We start from the raw sequence: 18004 nt of genomic DNA on the forward strand, positions 1-18004 counted from the left end.
GCAGGTCTGGCAGCATCGGCGGAGAAGAAAAGAGTTGACGTTTCGAGTCCTCATGACCCTTCGACAGAACTTGCGTTCGCTCGAACGCAAGTTCTGTCGAAGGGTCATGAGGACTCGAAACGTCAACTCTTTTCTTCTCCGCCGATGCTGCCAGACCTGCTGAGTTTTTCCAGGTAATTCTGTTTTTGTTGTGGTTAATAGATGTTTTGCAGGCTGGATGAAGGTTTGTAGTGTAGTTCCCTAGGGGTCAGTGTTGACACCCTTGCTCTTCCTGATATATATTAATCACCTAGATCTTGGTATGCAGGGCACAATTTCAAAGATGATACAAAACTTAGAAGCATTGCGAACTTTGAGGAGGATAGTGCAGAACTTCAAAGGGCATAGACAAATTGGTGGGATGGACAGACAGATGGCAGATGATGTTTAATGCAGAGAAATGTGAAGTGACTCATTTTGGTAGAGAGAACATGGAGAGACAGTGCAAAATAGGGGTTACATGAGCAGTGGGACCTGGGTGTATGTGTGCATAAGTCACTGAAAGTGCCAGGATAAGTTGAGAGAGCAGTTAACAAAGCATACAGTATCCTGAATTTTATTAACAGGACCATAGAGTACAAGGGCAAGGAGGAGGAGATGGTATAATTGTATTGTCACTGGACTAGTAATCCAGAGACCTAGGGTACTGCTCTGGGGACCCGGGTTCAGATCTTGAAGTTGAATTCAATAAAAATCTGGAATTAGAAGTCTAATGATGACCATGAAACCATTGTTGATTGTTGTAAAAACCCATCTAAAGGAATAATGTTCTTTAGGGAAGGAAATGGTCTGGCCTACACGTGACCCCAGACACACAGCAATGTGGTTGACTCTTAAATAGCCTAGCAAGCCACTCAGTTGTATCAAAGCACTACAAAGTCACAAAAAAAGGAATGAAACTGGACGGACCACCCAGCATTGATCTAGGCACTGGAAACGACAATCTCAGCCCTATCAACCCTGAAAAGTCCTCCTTACTAACATCTGGGGGATAGTGTCAAAATTGAGAGAGCTGTCTCACAGACTAGTCAAGCAACAGCCTGACATAGTCATCCGGAAACTTACCTTACAGATAATGTCCCAGACACCACCATCACCATCTCTGGATAAGCCCTGTCCCACCAGCAGGACAGACCCAGCAGAGGTGGCAGCACAGGTGGTATACAGTCAGGAGGGAGTTGCCCTGGGAGCCCTCATCAACTCCAGACCTCATGGCATCTGGTCAAACATGGGCAAGGAAACCTCCTGCTGATTACCACGTACCGCCTTCCCTCAGCTGATGAATCAGTGCTCCTCCATGTTGAGCACCACATGGAGGAAGCACTGGGGGGTGGCAAGGGCACAGCATGTACTCTAGGTGGGGGACGTCAATGTCCATCATCAAGAATGGCTCAGCAGCACCACTACTGACCGAGCTGGTAGAGTCCTGAGGGAACCAACAAGAAGGAAAAACATACTTGACCTCATCCTCATCAACTTGCCTGCCGCAGATGCATCTGTCCTGATAGTATCGGTAGGAGTGACCACCGTACTGTCATTGTGGAAACGAAGGCAGAACTTCACACTGAGGATACCTTCCGTTGTGTTGTGTGGCACTACTGCCGTGCTAAATGGGATAGATTTCGAACAGATCTAGCAACTCAAGACAGGGCATCCATGAGGTGCTGTGGGCCATCGGCAGCAGCAGAATTGCACTCAAACACAATCTGTGACCTCGTGGCCCAGCATATCCCCTACTCCACCATCCCCATCAAGCCAGGGGATCAATCCCAGTTCAATGAAGAGTGCAGGAGGGCATACCAGGAGCTGCACCAGGCATATCTAAAAATTAGGTGTCAACCTGGTGAAGCTATAACACAGGAATACTTGTGTGCCAAACAGCATAAGCAAAGTAATCATCAGGGCTAAGCGATCCTACAACCAACGGATCAGATCAAAGCTCTGCAGTCCTGCCACATCCAGTTGCGAATGATGGTGGACAAGTAAACAACTCACTGGAGGAGGAGGCTCCATAAATATCCCCATCCTCAATGATGGAGGAGCCCATCACATCAGTGAAAAAGATAAGGCTGAAGCACTTGCTACAATCTTCAGCCAGAAGTGCCGAGTGGATGATCCACCTCAGCCTGCTCCGGAGGTTCCCAGCATCACAGATGCCAGTCTTCAGCCAATTCAATTCACTCCAAGTGACATCAAGAAACGGCTAAAGGCACTGGATACTGCAAAAGCAATGGGCCCTGACAATATCCCAGCAATAGTACTGAAGACTTGTGCTCCAGAACTTGCCACACCCCTAGCCAAGTGGGGATGTTCGCTGATGATTGCACAATGTTCAGCACATTCGCGACACCTCAGATATTGAAGGAGCCCAAGTCGATATACAGCAAAACCTGGACAATATCCAGGCTTGGGCTGACAAGTGGCAAGTAACATTTGCGCCATACAAGTGTCAGGCAACGACTATCTCCAACAAGAGAGAATCCAACCATCGCCCCATTATGTTCAATGGCATTACCATCACTGAATCCCCCACAATCAATATCCTGGGGGGTTGCCATTGACCAGAAACTGAACTGGATGAACTATATAAATACTGTGGCCACAAGAGCAGATCAGAGGCTAAGAATAATGCAATGAGCAACTCACCTCCTGACTCCCCAGAGCCTATCCACCATCTACAAGGTCAGGAGTGTGATGGAATACTTTCCACTTTCTTGATGAGTACAGCTCCCACAACAATGAAGAAGCTTGACACCATCCAGGACAAAGTAGCCCTCTTGATTGGCACCACATCCACAGACATTCACTCCCTCCACCACAGACACACAGCAGCAGCAACGTGTACCATCTACAAGATGCACTGCAGGAATTCACCAAGGTTCCTCCTTCGATAGCACCTTCCAAACCTACAGCCACTACCATCTAGAAGGACAAGGGCAGCAGATAGACGGGAACATCACCACCTGGAAGTTCCCCTCCAAGTCACTCACCGTCCTGACTTGGAAATATCTTGCCGTTCCTTTACTGTCACTGGGTCAAATTCCTGGAACTCCCTTCCTAACGGCACTGTGGGTGTTCCTACACCACATGGACTGCAGTGGTTCAAGAGGGCAGCTCACCACCACGTTCGCAAGGGCAACTAAGGCTGAGCAATAAGTGCTGGCCCAGCCAGTGAAACTCACATCCCGTGAATGAACAAAGAAAAAAAATGGTTATGTTGAATTTGTAGAAGTCTCTACTTGGCCTCAGCTGGAGTATTGCATCTAGTTCTTGATGCTGCACTTTAGGAAGGATGGTAAAACATTAGAGCGAGTGCAAAAAAGGATCACGAGAATGGATCAGGAACTTCAGTTATGAAGAGAAATTGGAGAAGTTTGGGCTGTCCCCACTAGTGAAAGAATCAAGAATGAAGGGGCACAGATTTAAAGAGATTAGTCAAAGAAGCAACTGTGATAGGAGGAAAAACCTTTTCACACAGCGAATGATTAGGGTCTGGAATGCGCTGCCCAAGAGTGTGGTGGAGGCAGGTTCAATTGAAGCATTCAAAAAGGAATTAGGCTGTTATCTGAAATGGAAAAATGTGCAGGGCTAAAGGGAGAAGGCAAGAGAATGGAGCTAGGGGAGTTGCTCATTTGGAGAGCCAGTGCAGGCCTATGGCCTTCTCCTGTGCAGTAACAATTCTGTGATCCTGTGTGACATTTCTACCTTTTCTTCCTGGGTATCTTTGTGGACTCTTTCAGTAATTTGTTATATTGTTCTTGGGAATTGAGCCAACAGAAATTTAAAAGAATTGGCTAAGATAGGGGTGATGCTGAGAGAATGTTTCCCCTCGTGGGCAAGGCGAAAACTAGGGGATGCAATTAAAAATAAGGGGTTTCCCATTTAAGATGGGGGATGAGGAAAAATATTTTTTCTATCCTAGGGAGAGCAGTGGAGGCACGGTCCTTGAATATTTTTCAGAATAAGTTAGGTTCTCGGCTGACAAGGGAGTAAAAGGGTATAGGGGGTAAACAGGAAAGTGGAATGGAAACCACAATCAGATCAACCATGATCTTATCAAATGATGGAACAGGCTTGAGGGGCTGAATGGTCCACTCCTTCTCCTAATTTGTATTTTCGTATTTCACACTGCTGCTACTGGGACAAAAGCAAAATAGCTGGAAATCTGAAATAAAATCAGAAAATGCCAGTAATATTCAGCAGGTCAGGCAGCATCCGTGGAGAGAAACAGAATTAATCATCATCGAGCCAAAACGTTAACTCAGTTTCTCTCCACAGAGGCTGTATGACCTGTTCAGTATTTCCAGCATTTTCTTTGTTTATTGCTGTTATTGGGTTTTAGTTAGTTATTCTGTCCTGTATACACTAAGCAATAGTTTAGAGAATTGCCTTCATCAGGCATCCTGTTCCATACTGAAGCTACTTCTGTCAAGGGAGCAAGAATTAGGAAAAAGGTGCCATCACTTTAAGTAATCCCTTTGTTCATTTTTCAGAGTAAAGCACTGAATTGCATCAACACTTTTTATAGGCTAGTATCCAAGTTTCTAATTTGTGCATATTGCAATTATATTATAATGACTGGGCAAGTATGGTTTAAAAACATCATTTTGTATTATTACAAGCATGAAAATGAAAACCAAAACCAGCAGTGCCAATTCATTTTATATAATGCATTACAATAACTAAAAGATCTGCTTTCCTCATTCACATCTAATCAAAGCACTTTCATGTAAATCTTGATCGTCCCAGTTTGAAATGAATTTACTCAGCAATGACAACAACTTGTATTTATATAGAATCTTAAAGTAATAAAACAATTCAAGGTGCTTCACAGTGGCATTATAAAACAAAACATGACAACGAGCCACATAAGGAGACATTAGGCCAGATGGCCAAAAGCTTGCCCAGAGATAAGTTTTAAGGGTGTCTTAAAGGAGCAAAGAAAGGCAGAGGTTTAGCGAGTGATTGAATTACAGATTAGGGTATAGGGAGCAGTAGCATGATTACCAATTGAAATCGGGATGGTCAGATGTTAGAATTATAGTGCAGATACCTTGGAGGGTTGTAGGGCTGGAGGAGATTACAGAGATCGAGAGGGGTCTGGCGATGGAGAAATTTGAAAACAAGAATGAGAATTTTAAAATTAAGACATTGCTTAACCAGCAGCCAATGTGGGTCAACGAGCACAGGGTAAAGGGACATGGGCAGCATAGTTTTGGATAACATCAAATTTACGAGGGTAGAAATATAAGAAGACAACCAGCAGTGTGCTAGAACAGTTAAGTAATACATGGCTAGGGCAAAAAGGTGGTTGCAGATAAAGTCATGGAAAAATGGTGAGGGACCTGCCTTGTGAGAACTGGCTAAATTTCTGATTGACAATGGGGTAGCCAGGATGGAATTTGCTAATGATGAGTTTAGAGACAAAGGTGAAGGTATGAACACTGTGGTTATGAACACCAAAGCTTAAAGTCCTTTCAGCAATGGACTCTGAAAGAAATCACAAAGTGATCAATGAGATGATCCATAACAGATCATCAAGTTTACATCTCCCCTGGCATGGGCAGTTCATGCAAAGAATTCAGTTCAGATAGTCCTCATCAATTGCTCTACAGGAGGAGTCCCAAATTATTTTCTGTGCTGCCCAAGAGCAGATTACAATTAGTTCATTTTTTTCTGCATACTAGAATGCTGGGAGAAGGGCATTCATCAAGGCTGAAGTCGAGGTCAAAATTTGGAGAGCTCTAAGGCACTTCATATGACCAGAGATAAACCTTAATCCTGGGATTGTGTATACCAGAAAAGAGTCAAAGAATGGAAAGATCCAGGGAAGTTGACAGGGTGTGATGGTAAGACAATCGTTCTACAACATGGTATTTAAGCTTTTAAGATCCAAGGCCATTACCATTGCTGAATCCCTCGCTATCATCATCCTGGGAGCTACCGTTGACCAGAAACTTAACTGGACCAGACATATCAATATAATATAAAAGCAAAATATTGCAGATGCTGGAAACCTGAAACAAAAACAAAAATAGCTGGAAAAACTTAGCAGGTCTGACAGCATCTGTAGAGAGGAAGACAGAGTTAACGTTTTGAGTCCGTGTGACTCTTCATCAGAACTTGCCGCATCCTGAGATCCACACTCAGTGTCACGCGCCGCTATATGAACACACTCAACCTCTCCCTCAGCAGCACTGACCCATCCTATCTCTAAGCTGTCCTTGCCCCCAGTTTCATTTATTCTTTGTCTCATCCGACACCTTAACAAGAAACTTTGTCTCTTTCTTTCAGGTGGAAAGGAACACAAGCTCAAACAACTCATCGACTCCAACGCCCATCCAGGACCCTCCACCCCTGCCCATCCCTCTGCCCCATCCCATCTTCTAATCTCAGACCTATTTCTAATAATTAATTTTAAAAATATTTTTTTTTCCCAACTATTTCTATTATTATTTTATATTTATTTCCATTCATTGTTTTATCTCCACCTTTTAGCCTATTTCGATCCCTTCCCTCCACTCCACCTCCACTAGGGCCATCTGGCACTTGCTCATCCTGCTTTCTACCCTTAATGTCACCATTAGCACATCCTTTAGCTAATATCACCACCATCAGCACCCCTTTGTCCTTTTGTCCATGACATCTTTGGCAATCTCTCCTTTGCCTCCACCTATCACTGGCCCTCTATCCAGCTCCACCTGTCCCACCCCCCCTTAAACAGCTTATATCTCAAGTTCTGTCGAAGGGTCATGAGGACTCGAAATGTCAACTCTTTTCTTCTCCGCTGATGCTGCCAGACCTGCTGAGTTTTTTCAGGTAATTCTGTTTTTGTTTTGGATTTCCAGCATCCGCGGTTTTTTTGTTTTTAGCTTATATTTCACCTCATTTCTATTTCTCTTCAGTTCTGATGAAGAGTCACATGGACTTGAAATGTTAACTCTGTCTTCCTCTCTACAGATGCTGTCAGATCTGCTGAATTTTTCCAGGCATATCAATACTTTGGCTACAAGAGCAGGTCAGAGGCTGGGAATACTGCAGCGAATAACTCCTCCTGACTCCCCAAAGCCGCTCCACCATCTACAAGGCACAAATCAGGAGTGTGAAGGAATACTCTCCACTTGCCTGGATGAGTGAAGCTCCAATAACACTCAAGAAGCTCCACACCATCCAGACCAATTGACTGGCACTCTATTCACCACCTTAAACAGTCATTCCTTCCAACTGTGACAAACAATGGCAACAATATGCACCATATACAAGATGCAGCGCAGCAACTGGTCAAACCTCCTTCAAAAGCACCTTCAAAACCCATGACTTCTAATACCTCGAAGGAGAAGGGCAGCCGATGCATGGGAACAACATCACCTGCAAGTTCCTCTCCAAGCCACATGCCATCCTGACTTGAACTATATCTCCTTTCCTTCACTGTCAATGGGTCAAAATCCTGGAACTCCCTTCCGAACAGCACTGTAGCTGCACCTACATCACATGGACTTCAGTGGTTCTAGAAGGTGTCTCACCGCCGCCTTCCCATGGGCAATTAGGGAATGGCAACAAATGCTGGCCTAGCCAGCGCACCCCATGAAAGAATAAATAAATTCATCCCGATTAACTGGGATTGATTATAAACTCAGAATCTGATTAATTAGTAGAAGTCAATGAGGCACCTTGTATCTCACATACTCATGTGGTTTGACAATTATTGACAGAATATGGTAGATAAACAGCCACATGGTAATAGGCAGAAGGATACTGATACACAGAACAGGCCAAAGGACAATTGCCTAATTTGGGTACTCAGGTGACATACATACCAGGTCTAATGAATTGAGGGATGTGGCTATTGTAGGGAGAGCAAGGGAAGCCAACGACAGGTTCAAATATTGACTAAATGTCCAAGCAGATGGACATGAGGTAAGATCTATGGACTGGCAAAATGGGGCAAAACAGTAGAAAGCAAGAAAACGCAGTGCAAGTTCTCACAGTGCATCTGGGAATGACATTTGCTGTCGGAAATGATCACATACCAGTGATAGAACCTCTGTTCGTGGAAGGGAGAGATCCTGTAGTAGTTCAGAAAGACATGGAAGTGCAAGCAGGGGGCGTAGCTTGACTAGGTTATGCAATAGAACAAGGACTACAGAACAATCTATAAATGCCACTAGAAGTAGAGGCCTTTATGACCAGGAAGTTTTGGTGGCTGCCAACAAATTAGAAGGTAAATTAATATGAGAGGCAAAACAAAAAGAATTGGATATTTGGAAGGAATTTGATCTCTACTTGGAAATGCCAGATAAGACACAGCCAGCCTTAGCACATATGTACAGAAAATGTCCTTCCAGATTAGACTTATAAGGATAATGCTAGACTAGTGGCTAGGGTTTTGGGGAGAAACTTGGAGAACAAGATGTTTGAGTGGACTCCCCACGGCTGGAAAAGTAATCCTGAAAATTTTCTTAACTCTGTTGGCCACATATTTATCAGGAGGTAGGTTGCTCGATATAAAAGCTGCATTTTTTATATGGAGAAAAATTTCGTAGGAATGTTTTTGAAACCATCTAAAGAGGCCAAGCAATGTAGAAGGGAGGTTGTGAAAATTAAACATTGAATGACGCACTAAGGGTATGGTATTTCTCAGTTGGGTTTATCTTGCTAAAAGTAGACTGTGCTCAACTGAAAGCAGATCCAGCAATGTTCTACTGGTACCACAAAGGGAAACTCTCAGGCATCTTTATGATGCATGTTGATGATTTTCAACAGGGAGGTTCTGTAAAATTTGAGAAATTTGTTATAAATGAGATTAAAGGGGGAATTTAAGATTGGAAGTGAGGCTTCAGGGCCTTTGAGTATATAGGCTTAGACATTAAGCAGAATAGATTGGGATTAACCTTCAATCAGCAAATCTTATTTAGGAAGTGTTACTCATATCCTGATAAATTGAGTTAGGTCATCACAAAAAGATGATCTTACATCTAAGGAAGAAACAGAGCAGTTACGAAGCTTCATTGGACAGTTGAATTGGCTATGCACTCAGGCAAGGCTAGGTGCCAAGTTTGATGTGTTGGAACTAAGTATGATGGAACACACTACAAATAAGGATGTGTTAAGGGCAAATAAAACATTAAAAAAAATAAATATGGAGAAATGCATACTCAAGCTTCAAACCTCGGGGGACAAAATAACATGAAATTAGTCCTTTTTATTGACACTTCTCATGCAAGTCTTCCAGGTGGGTATTTGAGCATAGCTGGTTTTATAACAAGTGGAAAATGTTATCCCTTGTCTTGGGAAGCTAAGAAAAATTAAAAAAGGGCGACTGAAAGTACTTTAGCTGTGGAAACGCTGGTTCTTTTAAAAATAATAGATATGGGGTTTTACTTAACAAATACTTTAGGGGAAATTCTATCCAGGGGGCATTCTGAGAATAGATTGTCCTTTGAATATTACAGAGATAATCGTTCCCTTTAGGATAATGTTCATTCAACAAAAGGTGGACTGAAAACGGGTTAAGGATTGACCTTGCTCGTGCAAAAGAGATGCTAGAAAGAAATCTCAGAGATAAAATGGGTTGATGCAAGTCATTAATTATCTAATTGCTTTACGAAAAGAAGTAAAGAGACTATTGGAGATCCTAGAAGAGAGTCTTGTGTTATGATGTGGTGTACAGAATACAGAAATGCAATTTTTTTCTCTCTTCTTCAGCGGTTTTAAAATACTGTTTGTGTTATAAAGTTTTGATTTAAATAAAGGGAATATGTTAATGGTATGTTCATTATATTTCAAGGTTAAACATATACAGGTGAGGGCATTGGTTGATTAAGTACCTTGAACACATATAAAGAGTGACTTATGCTGCTTTTAAAGGTTTGTTAATGTGTTTCTCATTTTACTCAAAAGAGTATAAAAGGAGACTTCTGGGACACTGGGTGTTGGTTAGGGAGAAGGCAGGCATTTGTAGTAGTGCACTCTGTAAATAAATCTAGTATTAAGTAAAAGATGGCCGCCTAGTTTCCTACTTCACCATCTGGTTTCAGGATGAATTAACACCAGAGGTGTAAAGGGACAGACCATTTGGTTATAAGAGCCACAACATGGCAACAGTCTGGGTGAAGCAAGTGATGGAGGATATAGCCAAGTTTCAGTCATCCCTCAGTCAGGTTTTCATCAAAGCTATAATGTCGATGCAATCATTCACTATAAATTGATTGATGGCTCATGAGTGAATGGCATTCTAGAGGGAGAGAGGTGGCGAGAACTGAACCACTGGTGGAGTCCACAGGATCAGCATTGGGAGGGGTGAGTTGGACAGGGAAGAAATTGGCGAGGTTAGCACCCAGCTGATGCGCTGGGCAGGAAAGTACTTGAAAGTAAGATAGGGCAGTTAGGCTTGCTACACATGAGGATGCAGTGACATGCACCTTGATGGGTTCTTTAGTGAATGGCAAGGAAGGTACAGGGAGAAGCTGTAAGCTTATCCAAGTGAGAGTCAAGTAGAAGAGTAAGAATGCCGAGGAGTACTGATGAGTGAAGGTAAGGATTTGGGAAGGTAGAGTACAGAATCACAGAATTGTTACAGCACAGAAGGTGACCACTTGGCCTGTTGTGTCTGTGCTGGCTTTCTGGACAGGCAATGCACCTAGTGCCGTTCCCCACTTTCTCCACTTAACCCTGCACATTATTCCTTTTCAGATAATAATCTAATCCCCTCTCGAATGCCTTGATTGAAAATGCCCCCATCACATTCTTGGGCATGGCATTCCAGATTTTAACCAGGCGCTGCGTGAAGAAGTTTTTCATGGGCTGAATTTTACACTCAGGGTGCGCCTGAAGTTGGTGCGGCTAGAAGCAAATGTAAAACCCGCTCCGAGCCAAGATTTCAGTCAGCTAGTGTGAAATGTGCCCGGACAAAGGCTCAGCACTGCTGGTGGCAGCGGGAAGAGGGTGGGCGCCGATATCACCATGGATGCTGGTGAGCGCTTCCACTGAGTTCCCTGAAGGCAGACAGATGCCCCAGGAAGCTGCAGACCTCCAAACAATAACACAAAAATGCTGTAAAAAATATCCATGCAGCACAACCAAGCACTTGAAAGCATACCTCATAAAAAAAGTCCTCAGATATTTATCTTTATTTCCAATCCTAATGGAGATTTTTATCCCGCCCTTGGATGAGGTCTCAAAAAAATGTAAAGCCCAGCTAGCCAATTGGCCCATCCGCCAACCATGAGGTTGGATGGGCCATGAAAAATTGCTTGCAATTGGGCCGTTAAGGAACTTAATTGCCTGCTTAATTGCCGGTGGGTGCCCTTCCTACTTGTGTGCGTGCCCGGCGAGCGAAATATTACACTAATGCATGATGACGCCAGGACATCATTTCATGTGATTTTACATCCATTCAAGCTGGGCACACGCCCGCAGAACGTAAAATTCTGGTCCATGTCTCCGTTGCTGCTTTTACCAATTACCCTAAATCTGTGCCCTCTCATTCTCAATACTTCTACCAGCGTGAACAATTTTTCCCTATCTACTCTGCTCAGGCCCATTTTGATTTTGAATGCCTCTATCAAATCTCCTGTCAACCTTCTTTTCTTCAAGGAAAACAGTCCCAACTTCTTTGATCTAACTTCCTCATACCTGGAACCATTCTCATGATTTTTTTCCTGCACTCTAATGTCTTCACTTCATTCCTAATGTGTCACACCCAGAATATGAATTAATACTCCAGTTGAGGCCAAACCAGTGTTCTAAGCAATTTTAACGTAACCTTCCTTGCTATTTTAGTCTATTAATAAAGCCTAGGATACTTAATGCTTTATTAATCACTGTCTTAATCTGTCCTGCCACCTTCAATGACTTACGCACATATACACACAGCTCCCCCTGGTTCCACACACCCTTTAGAACTGTACCCCTCATTTTATATTGTCTCTCCAGGTACCCAAGAGAGGAGAATCGAAAGGAGGCATGAGAAGGATCTAGGAGGGGCAGAGAACACAGAAGTAAAAAGATGGTGGAAAATAATAAAGCGGAAATGGAAATGGTGGGCTGGGTTCGCACTGGCAGCCAAACTATATACATGAGGGGACACGGGAAAACAGGCCTATGTAAAACTTAAGTTATGTAGCATTAATTAGGATATATATATACATCCTGTTAGTGTAGAACGAAGAGAGAAAAATGAATAGAGAAGAGACAGGAGGATAGAATCCACAGTTAAAGTCATAAGTCCTGTAGTGAATTAATGTTGACCTAGGAAGGTGGCATCAGCATGGATCATGTTTGCCCATTTCTTAGTTAGGCCTGATTTTTCAGCTCAGCAGGCAGGTCGGATTGGTGGGCCCAGGATCAGCCAGGAAATGCGATTGGCCTCAACCACGATTTCAGGCTGGCTGGCCAATTAATAGCAAGCCAGTGTGAAACGCGCACTAAAAAGCTTAGCGCTGCCGGGGTGGGGGTGGGAAGGCGGCGGGTGATGATGTCAACGCGAGCACAGGTCACTGCTGACAGAAAGCTCCCTGAAGGCAGAGAGCTGCCTCAGGAGCTGAAGAAGCAAACATAAAAGTTTCAAAAGCTGGAAAAAAAAGAGTCCATGCATCATAATCAATCACCTGAAAATTTAGCTAATGAAAACGCTGTCCACAGAAACTTATTTATATTTTATTTCATCACGGAAATCCCATCCTGCCCATGGATGAGGTTTGATGAAAAATGCAAAGGCTGCCTGGCTAATTCGTCTGTCTGCCAACCGTAAGATTGGATGGGCAATGAAGAATCAGAGCCAATTATGCCAATAATGGGCTTAATTGCCCTCTTAATTGTTGGTGGGCGTGATTCCGACTATTGCGCGCGCACGTCAACCGAAATATCGTGCTATTTTATGCCCGATTGGATCAGTCGCGCGCCCGCCTGCGAGGCTTATAATTACTTTAAGGGCTGAATTTTATCTCCCAGGTGTCTTTCTGACTGGCGTCTCATCCTAAAACATTAATTTTACTTTTTTTCAGGTGCTGACGGCCTTACTCTGTATTTTGAACAATTTTTACTATGAGACTTTGTATTTAGCTTCAGATCAGGGACAGTGCATCAGGCACATTGCTGGGTCACTGTCGCTGGGTCAAAATGCTGGAACTCCGTTCCTAACAGCACTGTGCATGTACCTACACCTGGAGCAGTTCAAGAAGGCAGCTCATCACCGCCTTCTCAATGGCAACTAGGGATGGGTAATAAATGCTGGCCTAGCCAGTGAAGCCCACATCCATGAATGAATTTAAAAAATTGCAAACAATAGAAACATTTACAAAAAATTAGCTTCAATTTGTAAATTCAGGCACATTGGCAGCCTGTGCTAATTTTTGAACTAATCTTTCATACACATGGCTGGAATTTTCTGGCCCCTTTGGTGTCAGGTGTTATGGTGGGGTAAGCAATATGGTGCGAAAGCCAAATATCGGTTTTACACCATCATGAAACCAGTTTGCATTCATCTGCTCCACCTGTCAAAGGCAGCCCGCATTTCCCGCTGCTGCATGTTGGGAACAACATTTTAATACATTTGCATCTAATTAGAAGCCCTGCTTGCCGGAATCATCCCCCCACGTCAAATTTACCATCCATGTTGGTGTGACTTCAGAACGGTGTGCTTCACTACTGCCTTTAAAAAGCACTTGACGACCTGAACCTTGAGGGGAAATCGGAAGCGAGTACACAAAACCTTGTGCCATGCCCGCAAGCATTGCCCGTAGGACATCAAGGAAAAGGCACCATGCTTCCGTGGGGGACACAGGCAAGTCGGTTTTTCCCGACTGGCTTTGTGTGGTTTCGGGGCAAGGGCTCTAGTGCAGGTTAGGCCTGGTGGCAGGAGGGCAAAGCGGCACAGACTGAAGAAAGTACACAAGCACATGCCGGGGGAGGGTGGGGGTGTAAGGGAAGCGGCCACACACTTAGAAAAGACTGTCAAAAGTGAATATTCTTCCGCTGCCAAGACTGTTCAGCTGCAGCTCCATTGACCTGCTTGGAGTCGGGACTCTGAAGCTTTAGTGCCCACTCAAGCAACACAAAAGCATGAAAATGCTACCAATGCTCCAGAACTTTTTACCCATCGGGCACAGACTGCAAATTAATGTGCGTTTTAGGGGGCAGCAGAGCAATTGGCCAACTGGGCAAGTTGCAGAATCCCCTTGCGGAAGGTGGCCATGGCACAGTCACTGGTGGAGATGCTCACAGCCCCTTGCAATGTCTTTATTAAGCCTTGGAACAGTATCCATTATGGTTCAAGCTAAAAGCACAGCCTTGCAGTGTGGGTTAGGAGAATGGCTGCAGCTGAGCTGAGAGCACAGAATGAAGTCTAGTGGCCGAAGCTGCTGCCAATTGGTCAAGTGGAGTGCGCCAGAAGTGGGTGGGGTTTCGGACAGCCAATGAGTGCACTACACACTGGCCATTAAAAATGAGGTTCCATTGCCTCGACAGGTTGGGTGGAGCATTGCAATATAGTCTTAGAAGGTGTTGCGCATCATCATCGCTTGCTGTGTGTTCCACAGCCTGGAGCTGCAACGCAGGGGGTGGGGGAGGACCTTGCTGGGGAGATGGAGGAGCTACACGTATCCTCCGATGAGGAGTATGTTGAAGAGGATGACGATGAGGAGATTCTGGAAGGCAAGGATGCTGGCGATGAGGCCATCGCACTGGCCAGACGAGGCAGATATGCTTGGGAAGCCACAAGATGATGACAAGATGCAGTGAGGACAGTCCTGACATCCTCACCTTGCATCAAGAACGTTTGGCTCCAGTCTGGCTGATGGCAGCGTACTTACCTGCTGTGCTCAGGCTCATTTCATGGAGATGCAGCGAAGGACCTTAATAGTCACTAGATTCCAGGAAGATGATGAAGACATGCAGTGAGAATATTCCACAGATCTTCACACTGCCTCTGTGAACGTCTGACTCCTGTCTGGCTGAGGGCAGCTCGCTTGCGCTCTGTCATCAGGGTCATATCATGGAGATGTAGCCGTGTAACGTTAAATGAACCTAATCCTTTTATCTGCCTTTAGCACCTGACTCCTTGGAGCACAGCGTCACCGGTCACAGATGCTGAAGAGTTGTGGGGCCAGTCCCACCTCAAAAGGTGCTGAGAGCACAAAGAGAATGACAAAACTCTGACGCCTGCCCACGACATTCTGAGCAATGACAAGCACCATTGAGGTGCAGACATCACTAATGTATCCAGTGGGTGTGAAGCCACACCATCACTTTGGTCTGAAGGTTACGCATGGCACAGAGAAGAGTGCATTGGTGAGGCCACATCTCGAATATCATATGCAGTTTAGGTCTCCTTATTTAACAAAGGATGTTAATGCATTAGAAGCAGTTGAGGAGGTTTACTAGATTGATACCTGGAATGAGTAGGTTGTCATATGAGGAAAGGTTAGACAGACTGGGCTTGGAATTTAGAAGAGTGAGGGGTGACTTGATTGATATGAGATCCTGAACGGTCTTGACAAGTTGGACGTGGGGATGATGTTTCCTCTTGTGGGCGAGTCCAGAACTAGGGGGCACTGCTTTGAAATAAGGAGGTGCCCTTTTAGGACAGAGATGAGGAGAATTTTTTTTCTCTGAGGGTTGTGTGACTTTAGAACTCTGCCTCAGAAGGCAGTGGAGGGGGAGTCATTGAATATCTTTACGACGGAGGCAGATAGATTCTTGTTAGGCAAGGAAATCAAAAGGTTATCGGGTGTAGATGGGAATGTAGAATTAGTAATACAAACAGATCAGCCATGATCATATTTAATGGCAGAGCAGGCTTGACAGGCCGAATGGCCTACTTCTGCTCCTATTTTATAAGTTTATAGGCCGTGGACTGAGTCACCTGCCTTTATCTTGTGCAGGAACCAAGGTTTCACATATGAGGGACATGAACGCTGCTCTTCACAACAAGGAGCTATAGACAAGGAAACATTCTTGGGAGTTTATTTGCAATAGTGAACATTAAGCACAAGTGATTAACACTTGTGCCCAGGCTGTGCAACGACATTTTCTTAGCCTTCCTAACCCTGCCGCTACTTCTTGGTGTGAATCAGAGGGCAGCGATCTGGCGCGTTTCCCTGGAATGCTTATCAATGGGGCGGGATACACTAGGAATGGGACCGTAAGGCATGAAAACCCATCATTGCAGCCGGCGGGTAAAATGTCCTTTTTCCTGCCTACTATCGCATTTTGTGCAAATATGGGATGATTCCACCCCATGTCAAAATAATGCACACAGACACAGAGACACATTCAAAATATACAGTCAGACTTGTTATGACATTGACATTTTGGGCTAGTTAAGTAAGCACAAAGAAGAAAATATGTTACTCGAGTTAGATGAAAAGGGTAGAAGGAAGCTTGTGTAGAGCATAAACACCGGCCTGTCGGGCCAAATGGCTTGTTTCTCTGCTGTAAATGCTACATAGTTGATGACTAGGTATGATTAAAGCTTGTTGTTTGTCAGACCACCTACCCTGCCTGCAATGGCATTATTTGGTGTACTGAGGACCTATGGCACATGTATAACTGCTCCATTATTGTTGCAGCTTCCAAGCGCCACTGGGAACTCTCAGTGAGATGTATAAATATTTGTTTAATGTCAGTTATCTTGACGTTTGATGACAAAGTTCTAACAGTATAATTAACATAACTTGCTCATATGAGTTAAATCTGAAGAAACGTAGCTTTTAACATCTCATTTACAATTTCCCTGTGACAAAATGGTTTTTCCAAAACAAGTTACATGATAAAACATGTTTAACCAGCTAATAATCACCAACTGATGCCTTTAGATCTAAGCAAGGAACAAGAATTGACAGCATTAGCACCAACTTCACAAATTGGCAAATGCGGCTTACTAAAAAGAGAATTGAAGACTTAGGAAATATGTTTCTTCAGAATATGCAGAAAATTTATAACTAAGTGTACTGATATATGTTAATTCAGTTATGGGGAGAAGGTAATGAGTGGCACAGATATGTGTGCCAGCGCAGGCACAGATATGTGTGCCAGCCCAGACACAGCCTCTTTTCGCACCATAAATTTTCTGTGGTTCTACGGCACCAGGTAAATTGATCCTACAGAGAGCTGGCACAGACTCGATAGGCCGAATGGCCCCTTTCTGTGCTGGAACAATTCTGCGATTAGTGGAACATGCAGGGTGTACAATTTTTGGAGCACATGAAGTTTGAATTTTAATGAATATTTATTTACCTGTAATCCAAATAGGTGACTGAACTTCATAATGTCCACTCCATGGTTCATCTGCTGTCATCAGTCCATCCTGACCAAATGGTAGATCTTTATAGTAACTTGCCACCAAGTTCCATGAGATAGTACTAGCAGTGGAAAAGTAATGCAATGGAGAATGAATTTACAAGAGTAAAATTTACCACCACAATGAACACTGATTAAATTTTAACCTTATGAGATATTGCCACCTCTTTTAGTCTGCATATAGGCAACATCATAGGTTGTATAGCAGGTATTAGAGATGAAAACTGCAAAGCTCAGGCAGTTTAAGAATATGCAAAAAGCAGTTTGCTTATTTGGTGTCCCTGCTAATGTATGCAGTACCCCCTTCTCCAAAACTGGTACAGACTGACAGAAATTTATATGAACTATGGCATGCACTGCAGCAACTCATCAAGATTACTTCTATAGCACCTCTCTCCTTGCAACTTGTGCTACTGATAGGGACAGGAGAGCGAATGTCATGGGAACACATCAGTTTCACGTTCCTCTCCAAATGACATACCATCCTGATCTGGACATATATTGCCATTCTGTCATTGTCATTGGGTCAAACTCCCTACAGAACAGCATTGTGGGAGCACCATCATCCCAAGAATTGCAATAGTTCAAGATCTTTCAGATCCCAAGAACTAAGTTTGTTTTAGAATACTGCACAGGGATGTATGTTTAGATTTCTATTAACTATATC

The 18004-nt window shown here is 43.8% G+C and overlaps 1 protein-coding gene across 2 annotated transcripts in view; it reads right to left on the reverse strand.

The window, feature by feature from the left end:
- Positions 1 to 18004, reverse strand: part of galcb (galactosylceramidase b) — a 72690-nt gene that overhangs the window by 21422 nt on the left and 33264 nt on the right. For both annotated transcript variants that reach the window (XM_041214982.1, XM_041214983.1), the window contains exon 9: positions 17275 to 17399. In XM_041214982.1, coding sequence (XP_041070916.1) covers positions 17275 to 17399 — 125 coding nt within the window. The remainder of the gene's footprint in view (positions 1 to 17274; positions 17400 to 18004) is intronic.

Source organism: Carcharodon carcharias, chromosome 20 (assembly GCF_017639515.1).
Source record: "Carcharodon carcharias isolate sCarCar2 chromosome 20, sCarCar2.pri, whole genome shotgun sequence".
Classification (NCBI taxonomy): domain Eukaryota; kingdom Metazoa; phylum Chordata; class Chondrichthyes; order Lamniformes; family Lamnidae; genus Carcharodon; species Carcharodon carcharias.